This window comes from Macaca fascicularis, chromosome 19 (assembly GCF_037993035.2).
Source record: "Macaca fascicularis isolate 582-1 chromosome 19, T2T-MFA8v1.1".
NCBI classification, from domain to species: Eukaryota; Metazoa; Chordata; class Mammalia; order Primates; family Cercopithecidae; genus Macaca; species Macaca fascicularis.
In genome coordinates this window covers 46,333,948-46,347,002 of record NC_088393.1, presented here as the reverse complement: position 1 = coordinate 46,347,002, position 13,055 = coordinate 46,333,948, and the positions used below count along the sequence as shown (strand labels likewise).

Genomic DNA, 13,055 nt, shown 5'->3' with positions numbered 1-13,055 from the left:
GGATGGTCTCGATCTCCTAACCTCGTGATCCGCCCGTCTCGGCCTCCCAAAGTGCTGGGATTACAGGCTTGAGCCACTGCGCCCGGCCCTGAACTTCTTTAAATTTAATTTGGCTGAACTTTTTCTTTATTTTTAAATTATTATTATTATTTGAGATGGAGCCTTGCTCTGTCACCCAGGCTGGAGTTTAGTGGCACAATCTTGGCTCACTGCAGCCTCCACCTCCCAGGTACAAGAGATTCTCCTGCCTCAGCCTCCCGAGCATTTGGGATTACAGACACCCGCCACCACGTCCGGCTAGTTTTTGTATTTTTAGTAGAGATGGGGTTTTACCATGTTGGCCAGGCTGGTCTTGAACTTCTGGCCTCAAGTGATCTGCCAGGCTCAGCCTCCCAAAGTGTTGGGATTATAGATGTGAGCCACTGCCTGGCCAGCTTTCTGTGAATTTCTTCTACAAATTTGCCTATTCTGAATAGTTCATAAAAATTGAATCATAATGTGTGGTCTTTTGTGCCTGACTTCTTTCACTTGGGATAGTGTTTTATTTTTCTTTTATTTATTTACTTATTTCATTGCTTTTTTTTTTTTTTTGAGATGGAATCTTGCCCTGTCACCCAGTCTGGAGTGCAGTGGTGCAATCTCAGTTCACTGCAGCCTCTGCCGCCTGGGTTCCAGTGATTCTCCTGCGTCAGCCTCCTGAGTAGCTGGGATTGCAGGCACGAGTCACCACATCTGGCTAATTTTTGTATTTTTAGTAGAGACGGGGTTTCACCACGTTGGCTAGGCTGGTCTCGAACTCCTGACCTCAGGAGATCCTCCCGCCTCGGCCTCCCAAAGTGCTGCTATTATAGGCGTGAGTCACCGCACCTAGCCTTTCTTGCTCTTTTTTTCTCCTCCCAAATCAGATGTCAGGCATAGAGTTTTCAAGGTCCACCTATGTTGTAGCATGCATTAGTATTTTGTTTATTTTGGAGTCAGGGATTCATTCTGTCACCCAGGCTGGAGTCAGTGGCACGATCATAGCTCACTGTGGACCGGAACTCCTGGTCTCAAATGATCCTCTTGCTTCAGTCTCTTGAGCAGCTGGGACTACAGGCGTGCACCACCACCTCTGGCTAATTTTTATTTTTGGTAGAGACAGAGTCTCACTATGTTGCACAGGTTGGTCTCGAACTCTTGGATTCAAGTGATCCTCCCACCTCAGCCTTGGAAATAGCTGAGATTACAGGTGTGAGCCACTGTGCCTGGCCTTATACAAGTTTTATTTATTTATTTTTATTATTTTATTTTAGATAGAGTCTCTCTCTGTCACCCAGGCTGGAATGCAGTGGCACTATCTTGGCTCACTACAACCTCTGCTTCTCAGGTTCAAGTGATTCTCCTGCCTCAGCCTCCCAAGTAGCTGGGATTACAGGTGCTTGCCACCACGCCAAGCTAATTTTTGTATTTTTAGTCGATACGGGGTTTCACCATGTTGACCAGGCTGGTCTTGAACTCCTTGCCTGCCTGCCTTGGCCTCCCAAAGTGCTGGGATTATAGGCTTGAACCACCGCACCTGGCCGGGCTGTCTATTTATTGAACCGATAACCCACTCTTTGTCCCGTATACCTGTCCTGGAGCTGCTTTGGCCCAAGCTGCACATGGAAGTGAGAACTTGTTTCAAAAAAGCAAAAGAAACCCCAAAAAGAACAAAACAGCCCCCCTCCCCCCCACAATTGCCAGTGATTTGTAATTTCTCAAGATTCTCAGGTGGCCAGGTGGTTCTTCCACTGGTGTTTTCTATCCCACTTACGAGGCTTAAGGCGTCAGCAGACCTGGTTCTTTCTGGAAGCTGCAGGGGAGATCTCTTTCCTTGCCTTTTTCAGTTTCTGGGGGTGTCCGGCATCCACTGGCCCCTGTTGCTTTCCTGACATCACTCCAGCCTTCTGCTTCTGCGATTACATCTTCTGCTAATGATGCTGACGCCCTGGCTCCTTCTTAGAAGGACTTTTGTGACGAAATTGGGTACAGGTGGTCAACCCAGGAAAACATCCCCATCCAAAACTCTTAACTTACATCTGCAGAGGCCCTCGTGCCGTGGAACATAACATATTCCCAGCTCCAGGGATCAGGAACACTCTGGGGACAGGCTTCCGTCTAGCACAAATCCATTACAAATGCAGGCAACACACCACAACAGTGTTAGCAGAACTTGTGACTTTGTCACCAAAAAAAAATCACAGACATTTCCTATCACGTTATCTTCCAGCAGGCACCTTGAAATATCATTCATGCTCATCTCTGCTTCCAAGTCACAGTGGTTATTAAAGCTGCCACGGGTGATTTTTTACTTAATGCATTAATGAAGAAGCACATGAATTGCTATGTCACAGTGTGAAAAAATATTTTGATCACTGTATTACAATCAGAGTTGGATTCCTTTGTCCTGCACGTGTTCTTTCATTCTGAGAAGGGTCCGTAGGCTTTTCAAGGCTGCCGTCGGGTCCGGTGGGTGAAGATGGTGAGGGAGCCCTGCCCCGGGGACTGTGGAGCACAGAACTGCCAGGAACCAGGGCCCCTGGATGACTGGGTGGGGCCATCCTACCAGGGGGAGCGCTCACCTTGGGAGGAGGAGCTCTTGGAGAATGACACTCTGTGGTTTGTAATCCACGGTCACTGTATTTGGGGGACTCTTTGTTCCAGCAGTTCAGCCAACTGTACTCAGCAGGGATCCCTGATCCAAGTTGTCCTCCTCATTTGTGGGGGCCGATCCAGGGTTAGTGAGACCTCATGTTTGCTTATACAATTCAAGGGCTTCTTGGAAAGAGAATGGGCTGGACTCAGTGGCTCAAACCTGTAATCCCAGTTCCAGGAGGGGCTGGGGTGGGTGGAGGATGGTGCTGAAGAGAGAGAATCACTTGAGCCCAGGAGTTTGAGGCTGCAGTGAGATGTGATCGTGCAAGAGACAGGGTCCTGCTGTTGCTCAAGCTGGTCATGAACTCCTGGCCTCAAGCAATCCTCCCATCTCACCTTCTGCCAGTAGCTGGGATTATGGGCTTGTGCCACCACGCCCAGCCAATTCTTTAATTTTTTTGTAGAGGCAGGATCTTGCTATGTTGCCCAGGCTGTTCTGGGCTCAAGTGATCCTCCCAACTCAGCCACCCAAAGTGCTGTGATTACAGGCTTGAGCAATCACATCCAGGCTCTAAATTAATTTTAAACATGTTTCATTTCACCCAATACATCCAATGTGCTCTCATTTCAACATCTAATGAATATATAAATTATAATCCAGATGTTTTACATTATTTTTTCCCTACAGTACATCTTCAAATTCTGGGGTTTGTTTTAGACTCACTGCACAAATTAGGTTGCACCACGTACATTCTGGGTGCTCGACAGTGACAATGTGGCCTGGGGACCCCAGTGGATAGCACAGCCCTCAATGAACCTGCCGTTCTAGATGTCTCACCATGGATGCTAATGAAAGTTCTTATTACCAAGGCGTTTCTAGCTCCTGTTACTTTACTTATAGCACAATGCATTCTAAATGATCCCTCACACACTCTGAGGTAGACGAGACACACACACAATCTGTAACTACAATGACACACAATCAGAAGCACAATTGTACATACACTGTAGGAGGCCGAAGATGCCACCCCAAAAACACCCAGCACCGCATACCTGGACCCTGTGCGTATCTTATGTGACTCGGCAAAGGAGCTTTTCAGATACGATAATGGCGTGTGGACTGACACTGGGGAGATCACCCTGGATGCCAGTCTAATCACCTGAGCCCTGAAACGTGGAAGACTTTCCCTAGCTGGAAGCACAAGAGAAATGTGGCAGGAGGCCGGGCGCGGTGGCTCAAGCCTGTAATCCCAGCACTTTGGGAGGCCGAGATGGGCGGATCACGAGGTCAGGAGATCGAGAGACGATCCCGGCTAACACGGTGAAACCCCGTCTCTACTAAAAAATACAAAAAAATAGCCGGGCGAGGTGGCGGGCGCCTGTAGTCCCAGCTACTCGGGAGGCTGAGGCAGGAGAATGGCGTAAACCCGGGAGGCGGAGCTTGCAGTGAGCTGAGATCCGGCCACTGCACTCCAGCCTGGGTGACAGAGCAAGACTCCGTCTCAAAAAAAAAAAAAAAAAAAAAAAAAAGAAATGTGGCAGGAGAGGTCAGAGAGGTTCCAAGCATGAGAAAGGTTTGAGGCACCGTTGCTGGCTCTGAGTTGGAAGGGCCCATGGGCAGGGACCACGGAAAGCCAGAGAAGCCTGGATGGAGAAATTTCAGGGCAGTGAAATTATTCTGTCTTGCACTGTCATGAGGGATAGAATACATTATGTATTATGCCTCAGATCTCAGGTCCTGGGGAAGAAGCGGGAGCGGCACCTGCAGTCCATCTGCAGGAGTGACTCTTCCTGGAGAGCAAGGGCACAGGTTAGCCCCCAGCAGAAGGGGTGGAGGTTAGACCACTCCAGTGAGATTAGAGGATGGCTGATAACAGGATAGTGGAGGTTAACTCCCGGGAGGATGTCAGAGGACCCTCCGCTGCAGGAGGACACGAATCAGCCCCTAGAGTAGGAGCACGAGATAGCCCACTGCAGGGAGGGTGGAGGTTAGCCCAGTGAGAGAAGTGGAGGTCCCTTTCAGCAGAGTCAGCTCAGGATGGACCCACAGCCAGGAGGAGGCAGGAACCTTAGCCCTACAGCAGCAAGGAACAGTGATCTGCCGACAATGTGGCTGACCCTGGAACGAGTTTCTCTTCAGAGCCCCCAGTAAGAGGCCAGCAGCAATGCTTGGATTCCAGCCTGTGAGTCCCACAGGAGAGAAACCGGCCAGGGCCAGCGAGCCTCTGACCTGTAGACTCCCAGCTCATCAAGTGTGTCTTTGGAAGATGCTACTTTTAGCATTGTTATGGCAGCAACGCAAAGGAAATACACACCAACACACACACAGTCCCATGTCATGGGTGTCTTTTCCTCATTGTTTATTTCAACAAGGGTTATAAAAAGTAGAAAAATAAACATTTGCCTGGAGGTGAGTTGGGTTTATACCCACAAATACATAAATAGCGATTGGGTGGCAATAAATTAAGACAAGCGGTTAATTTATAAATAAAATCTCAGATTGGATGACTGGTGGGAGAGTCAAACACACAGGTCCCCGCTGGCGACACATTTCAGGTCCCGCGTGAGGAGGCGGAAGAGGTTGAAGGTGACAGAGGCCTCGAGGCAGCCAGGGGACTCCTGTAGGGAGAAGGGGATGGGTCAGGGGCTGTCCAGGGTCTGGGATCCTAGTGGCTCCCCAGACCCCAGTCCCTCTCTTCCCGGCTCACTCACCTTTTTTGGGGCCTCCTGGAGCCGGTGCAGCCAGTGGTGGAGGCGGCCCCGGGGCCTGGGCCCTGCCGTCGGCTGAGGCTGGATCTGTGGGCAGAGGAGAGCCGCGTGTGAGGTGGGGCCTGGGCCACCACAGGGGAAGGACGCTGCTCAGAGCCCACAGACCTGGGTGCCCAGGCCCCGAGGACTCACACAGGCCCGGAGCTGGGAGAGGATGTGGTGCAGGGTGTGAAGGGGCTGGTCCAAGACATCCACCAGGACCGAGTCAGCGTCAGCGGCGGCCTCCAGAACCTTCAGCGTCAGGGCCAGCTCAGCCTCCAAAGCCACGGGGCGCTCCCTCACCTGAGGAGAGGTGAGAAAGAACAGGTGAGGGGGCAGGTGAGGGGAACAGGTGGGGGGGAGGAGGATAGAGAGGAACAAGTGAAGGTGACAGGCACAGGGGAGAGGGCACAGCCAGTGTGGTCAGGTGGGAGCAGAGGGAAGGGGGAGCAGGTGTGGGGAGAGGAGCGAGAGACCAGGGAGAAGGAGAAGGTGAAGGGGCCACTACAGAGCCAGGTGAGCGGGGTCGGGAGGGCAGGCGTGGGCCTGACTCCCCCTCTCACCTGCAGTTGCCTCAGGTCCCAGGTCCTGGGGAAGAGGCGGGAGCGGCACCTGCAGTCCTTCAGCAGAAGCGACTCTTCCTAGACAGCAAAGGCACAGGTTAGCCCCAGCAGGAGGGTTGGAGGTTAGACCACTCTGATGGGATTGGAGGATGGCTGACAACAGGATAGGGGAGGTTAACTGCTGGGACAATGGTAGAGGACCCTCTTCTACAGGAAAACATGAGTCAGTCCCTGTAGTAGGAGCATGAGAGAGAGCCCACTGCAGGGAGGGTGGAGGCTAGCCCAGTGAAGGAAGCTGGGACTAGGAAAGCATGGTGACCCTTGGAGTGGGGGTGGAGGCTAGCCCATGGCAGGAGGGCAGGGGGAGACTCACTAAGGCATCTTTGGCCCTTTTAAAGGCCTGCAGCTCCTGTGGAGACAGGGACTTGAACTGGGCTATGTGGCAGCCCCTTGCATCCGGGAGAGCCCCGGGGAGCCTGGCGACAGGAACTGCTCCAGTCACGGTCAGCACTGCGGCCATCAGCACCAGCACTGGCATGCAGCCCCCGCTCATGTCTGTGTCACAGACAGAAAGGGAGCTGAGGGGATGGCGAGGCTGCCCCCTGAGGGCAGGGGCTGCAGGAGCTGAGCACGGACAGAGATGTGGGACTCACCTAGTTTCATTCCTGATCTCTGGTCTTTGTCAGCAGAAGAAACACTCTGAGGCTGTCACCCGGGGTCCGTTTGGGTCTTGTTTGGAGTCTCTGTTCTTTTCTGTCCCCTCTTCTGGATCTCTGGCTGTGTCCTGGCCTCGACTCTTTCTGTCAGTTTTGAGCTCTGTCTGAGATGTAACTCCTGCCTGAACTCCATGGGGCGGCTTTTATCCCTGACAGAAGGGCAGTCCCAGCTGATGTGGGAAAAGTGAAAACACCACCTCAGGTAAGACACCGGCCACCAGGGGAGCCCCAGGCTGGGAAAGCCCAGAGCAGGGCAGGGCCAGTGAGCCAGGTGAGCAGCTGGAGGGAAAGAGAAACTGATGGAGACTCAGGGATTACCTACAGGAAGGTGTGTTCCCAAGAGGATTCCACCTGCTCTGCTTTTGTTGTTGTTGTTGTAGTTTAAGATAGGGTCTCACTCTGTCACTAGAGTGCAATGGCGTGATCATAGCTCACTGCAGCCTCAAACTCCTGGGCTCAAGCGATCCTCCTCATCCAGCCTATTAAAGTGCTGAGATTACAGGCCTGAGCCACCACTCCTGGTCAATATAGATACATACATATTTTTTGAGACAGGGTCACGTTCGGTCACCCAGGCTGAAGTCCACTGGTGCAATCTAGGCTCACTCCAACCTCCACCTCCTTGGTTCAAGCAATTCTCTTGCCTCAGTCTCCCAAGTAGCCGGGATTACAGGCACGTGCCACCATTCCGAGCTAATTTTATATTTTTAGTAGAGATGGCAGCTCACCAACTGGCCAGGCTAGTCTCGAACTCCTGACATCAAGTGATCTGTCTCGGCCTCCTAAATTGCTGGGGCTGCAGGCATGAGCCACTGTGCCCAGTGGCCTTTCTTTCTTTCTTGAGACGGAGTCTTGCTCTGTCGCCCAGGCTGGAGTACAATGGCACCATCTCGGCTCACTGCAACCTCTACCTCCTGGGTTCAAGAGATTCTCCTGCCTCAGCCTCCTGAGTAGCTGGCATTACAAGCGTGTGCCACCTTGCCCAGCTAATTTCTGCATTTTTAGTAGAGACAAGGTTTCACCATGCTGGTCAGGCTGGTCTCGAACTCCTGAGCTCATGATCCACCTTCTTTGGCCTCCCAAAGTGCTGGAATTACAGGCATGAGCCACCGAGCCCGGCCAAGGCCAATATTTCTTAATTACCCAGGCAAGGAAGGACTCAGGAATATGAGGCGCTGCTCAAGAATTGAGGTGTGATGAAGGACTTGAAGGACACCACATGGGTGCTGTTTTACTTAGGGACGTTCAGGCAGTGGTCAAGAGCATGCGTCTTGGAGCTGAAGGGTCTGGAGTTCAAACCTGGTTCTGACCCTCACTAGCCGTGTGACCTTGGCAAGGAGGGGTGCATTCAGCAACACATAGTGCTAATGCACAGATTTGGAGAAAAAACAACCAACTGCTTGTATATTTATACGAGTGATTATTTAATGGAATCCACTCATTAAGGCCATACCAGGACTTGAGCTGGAGAGTTTAAAACGTGATCTCAATGTACACTACTCCTCCACAAGGCAAGTATACTAACCCATCCTACAGGTGAGGAAATACAGGCTCAGAAAAGTAATTTGCCCTGAATTACACTGTAATTAACTGGCAGGGTCAGAACTGAAACTCAGGCCACCTGAGTCCCTGGCTCAGCCTCTTTTTTTTGCAGTAAGGCGCACCTCACAATCATCACACGGAAAACAACCAATGCAATCAAAACGCTCTTTAATAATTGGCAATAAATTTAAACCAGGAGACAAGAAAAGCAAATACACAGGAATTTCACAAATACAAACAACACACGTTAGGGAATCCAAAGAACCACAGTCAGTTAAGGACTCTTGGGCCTTTCACTACCAAATCCCTCATGGATTGGTGTCCCTTAGATGCCTGATTCAACAGTCACGGATTCATAGCATCTCAAAGCTGGCTGTGGGGCTACAAATCCGGGGTTAGGACCTGGTGTTGGGGGTGTCCTTGTAACCACACAAGGAGGAACTGGTCCCTGTTGCTTGGGGGTCAGCGACGGTTTCCAGAGCTCAAGTCTCTTTCAGTCCCAGCAATTCTTGGAGGGCCGTACAATATACCCCGAGGAAATATCGCTGCTTCCTGGAGAACTGCACTCTCTTGACCCTGTAGAAGGACGCACTCATCTTGTATCTGAGACAGTGGACCGAAGTCAGGCCCAAAGCCGCAAAGAAGTTCTCGTGCCTCAGCACCCATTGGCTGAGAGCCTTGTCCGGCCACTCCAATGGGCGACAGAAGCCGCTTTCGGCAGCCAATGGCGTGGAGGTTTAGGTGGTGCCGGAGGGGGCGGGGTCAGAGGCAAGTCCCCCAGCTCGCAGCCTGCCTGAGCTCCCACGTGAGCAAGCGCAGGAGGTTGAAGACCACGGTGACTTCGCGACGCCGAGGTGAGTCCTGGAGCCCAGGAGGGAGCGCAGCGGGGCTAAGCCTGGCTCTTCCCTCCCAAGAAGACCCATCCAGTCCCGCTGCTCCCAGCCTCAGTGTCAACCTCGCCCGATCCTCCCTGCAGGCTAACCCTGTATTGCCTGCTGCACTCACAGCTCTCCGCGGTTTATGACGCCTCCTCCGGGCCCCGGGGACCTTCCTGGACGAGCCTGGCCGTGCCAGCTCGAGCTGGAGGTGGGACACGAGGCAAATGGAGAAGGCGAAGAACGGAGCCCCCCCTCTGCATCTGCCCGTGGCCCTCCCAACCGCAGACCCGAGCCTGGATTTGTGGACACCCAGAGGACCCGAATCGGGTCTGGATCGGTTTTTCCGCTAAGCGGGACAGATTCGCACAGCGCTGGGACTCGCCGTGGGCCTGAGGATGCAGAGAAGCTGGCGAGGGGGAGGGGCGGCGGGGCGCGGCCTGGGCGTCCGCGGTGCTCCTGGCCACATGGCGGAGCCGAGCAGGCGTTAGAGGGGTCGCTCCCGGGCCGTGCCTCCCCCGCCCGCTTCCGGGCCTCACCGACGGCCGCGGAGGATCCCTCCAGGGGCGGAAGGTACAGGTGCGCGGCCCCCAGCTCAGCGCCTCTTCCTCCTGCGGAACAAGCGGCGCTGATCGCGTATGGCTGGGCCCCCTCGCCAGGGCTCCTGGTTAGGAGGAGCACAGTCTCCTGTACAGACTCCTGCACAGTCTGGGATTCCTGGACGTGGTTGGGGAATGGCCGTGTAAGGTCATGTCTGACGTATACTGAACCGGGGAGCTCCCCGAGTGCGTGAACGGAGGCCGAATTGCACCCCGCGCTCCCCTGGCAAAGCCCTGCGCCCCCGACCTGGAGCTGAGTCTGCCCGCCAGGGCGCCCTTCTGTGACTGACCCTGAGCCTGCGTTCGCGCTGACGACTGGGACTGCGGGGGGTCTCATGGTGGGAATTGTGGGCGCTGACATGCGAGAGGCGCCTGCTGGGCGCTAGGACGCAGGACCCCTCCGGACAGGGACGGGTTTGTGGGAACCCGGCGGGGCCAGTGTACCGGGGGTGCAGAGGCTGGGCGGTCACTCACGTAGCAGACCCTTAGCCCCTTGACCGCCGCCAGGGTCCAGGGCTCCAGCGAGCGGTAGCGCGAGAGCAGGCAGCGCCGGGGGGCGGGGGTGGGGGTCGCCGCACCCACCGTGCACAGGACCCACAGTCCCGCGGCCACTGCAGCCCAGACACTCTCTGCTCTCTGCTCCAGGCCGCATCTCTGCTCCTGAGGGATGTCAGGGAAGCCAAAGAGAGGGTCCCGCGTGTCCAGTCTCCCGCCTTGGGTTAGGCTCACAGGGAAGGCGCAACACACACAGGGGGAGAGAGAGAGCGGGAGCCGGCCGCCTCCTCGGCTTGGCCTCTGCCCTCACGCCTCCCTGCAGTGCACCCTCTGGGTCTCGTGCTGCAGCAGGTGCTGCCGTCCACTGTCCCCTGGGAGTCGTCCAGAGCAGTCTCCACCTGGGCAACAGTGCCTCGATGGTCCATGGTGGCTTTTATGTGCAGGGCTGAGAAAGGGTTTGCAGCCAGTCCCTGTCCTGGACAAGATTTCGGAACGTCATTGCTGGCCCCAGGCCTCTGGGATCTCAGTCGGGGTGTGAGGACTTTAACCCGCGTTGGGCCTATGCCAGGGATGGCTGGCCTCCAACTCTCTATCCTGAGCCAACTGCTTGTGTCTGTTTTCTGGACATCTGTTTGTCTTTCTTTGCCTCTGTCTTACCTCTCTTCTGTACTCTAGGAATGAACCGAGACACTTCTTCCTTCTCTTTGAAGCTACAGGCTTGGCAGAGCTACCAAATCATTTAAATGGCTGCCCTCAGGCGTTCACACCTGGCTTTCCAATGCTGTCTGCTTCCTCTTTCTCTGCTTTCTCATTACATTTCTGTTTGTCTGTCCCTGTCTTTGTAACTTTCTTTTCCTTGTCAATGAATGAGAAGAGTCACACTCTGTAAAAAAACACTTGAAGAGATTTATTCTGAGCCAAATATGAGTGACCAATGGCCTGTGACACAGCCCCCAGGAGATTCTGAGAACCATGTGCCCAAAGTTGTCAGGCCACAACTTTTTTTTTTTCTTTTTTTTCTTGACAGGGAGTCTGGCTCTATCGCCGAGGCTGGAGCGCATTGGCACGAACTTGGCTCACCGCAACCACAACCTCCCAGGTTCAAGTGATTCTCCTGCCTCAGCCTCCTGCGTAGTTGGAACTACAGGCACGTGCCACCATGCTAACTTTTGCCTTTTTAGTACAGACGGGGTTTCACCATGTTGGCCAGGCAGGTATCAAGCTCCTTACCTCAGGTGATCCGCCCACCTCGGCCTCACAAAGTGCTGGGATTGCAGGCGTGAGCCGCCGCGCCTGGCCCACAACTTGGTTTTATACACTTTAGGGAGACATAAGGCATCAATCAATACACGTAAGATGTACATTAGTTCCATCCAGAAAGGCAGGACAAGTGGAAGCCAGGGTGTGCTTCTAAGTATAGGGGGATTCAAAGAGTTTCTGATGGGCAATTGGTTGAGTTATTATCAATAGAAAGGAATGTCTGGATTACCATAATGGGTTGTGGAGACCAAGGAACGAAGGAAGGGAAGAAAAATGCAGAGATCTTGTGCACTCTTTACCCAGTTTCCCCCAATGGTAAGATCTTACAAACCTCCAGTCCAATACCACAACCAGGATACTGATATTGATACAATCCACCTATCTTATTCAGATATCCTGTTTTACTTGCATTGAGTGTGTGTGCAGATGAAGCCTCCAGATAGCAGGCTTCAGAGAAAATAGATTGTAATTTCTAAAAAATCAGACTTAAAGGTCTCTTCTATTGACAATTCCAAAAGGAAGGAGGCTATGATGAGGCATGTCCCACACCCCCTTACAATTATGGCCCGAACTGGTTTTTCAGGTTAACTTTGGAATGCCCTTGGCGGAGAGGACAGTGTCCATTCAGATGGTTGCAGGGGGCCTTAGAATTTTATTTTTGGTTTACACCCTGAATACTCCCCCTTCTTTTCTGTTTTGTTTCTTTTCTTTCTTCTTTTTTAGAGACAGGGCCTCACTGTCTCTGGGCCCAGGCTGGAGTGTAGTGGTGAGATGACAGTTCACTGTTACATCAATCCTGTGGGCTCCAAGGCTCTTCCTACTTCAGCCTTGAGTAGTCCCTAAGTAGCTGGGGCTGCTGGCACCCACCACCATGCCCGGATAATTCCTCTTTTTTATTTTTTATTTTGTAGAGATTGGGGTCTCACTGTGTTGCCCAGGCTGGTCTTAAATTCCTGGCCTCAAGCTGTCATCCCACCTTGGCCTCTTAAAGCACTGGGATTACAGGCGTGGGCCACTGCACCTGGTCCCCTCTCTCTGGTTTTTGTTCATCTGTGTCTCAGACGAGCTGTCTCTGGCTTTCATATTATTATATGAATATAATATTTATTCATTTGCCACTTAATAAAGCATCATTAGTTTGCTGTTGAAAATCGGAATTACAGACATGTTTTTCTCAACTACTGTTAATAATAAATATATATATATAAAATTTATAGCTAATATATACTCAGCACTTCCTGGTTCAATTCTAAGCTCTTCTCATGTAAATATCTGTTTTTTTTCCCCTCCCCAGCAACTGTTAGGTAGTTGACTGGTTACTGGCTGACATTTTATAGATGAAAGAATGTGGCACAGAGAGGTTATGAATGAAACACGAGCTCACACAGCTTGTAGGCGTGAAATGGGGATTTGATCCCAGGCTCCCTGGGTTATTGTTGGCAATGCTCTGACATCTCTCATCTGTATGACTGATCTATCTCACACAGAATAGCCTGCATATGTTTTTTGTTTGTTTTGAGATACAGTCTTTCTCTGTCCCCAGGCTGGAGTGCCTGTGGTATGATCACAGCTCGCTGCACCCTCAACCTCCTGGGCTCAAGCGATCCTCCCATGTAGCTGGGACTACAGGTGTGTACCACCACA

The 13,055-nt window shown here is 52.6% G+C and overlaps 1 protein-coding gene across 1 annotated transcript; it reads right to left on the bottom strand.

Moving 5' to 3' along the window:
• Nucleotides 1–4,826: 4,826 nt before the first annotated feature.
• On the bottom strand, nucleotides 4,827–6,670 carry LOC102138968 (interferon lambda-3). The gene is made up of 5 exons (XM_065536037.1): nucleotides 6,298–6,670; nucleotides 5,925–6,002; nucleotides 5,515–5,664; nucleotides 5,326–5,409; nucleotides 4,827–5,232 (listed from the first exon to the last, which is right to left on the bottom strand). Exons 1-5 carry the CDS (start codon nucleotides 6,475–6,477, stop codon nucleotides 5,134–5,136), a joined length of 591 nt encoding a protein of 196 aa, XP_065392109.1. The 5' UTR covers nucleotides 6,478–6,670; the 3' UTR covers nucleotides 4,827–5,133.
• Nucleotides 6,671–13,055: the final 6,385 nt, after the last annotated feature.

What these genes read in the sequence shown, in the direction of transcription:
- LOC102138968 (XM_065536037.1), bottom strand. Translation starts at nt 6,477, where the DNA reads ATGAGCGGGGGCTGCATGCCAGTGCTGGTGCTGATGGCCGCAGTGCTG. An exon ending in AAAGGGCCAAAGATGCCTTA is followed by an intron (nt 6,003 to 6,297) that starts GTGAGTCTCCCC and finishes TTTGCTGTCTAG; the next exon opens with GAAGAGTCGCTTCTGCTGAA. An exon ending in TCTCCCAGCTCCGGGCCTGT is followed by an intron (nt 5,410 to 5,514) that starts GTGAGTCCTCGG and finishes CTCTGCCCACAG; the next exon opens with ATCCAGCCTCAGCCGACGGC.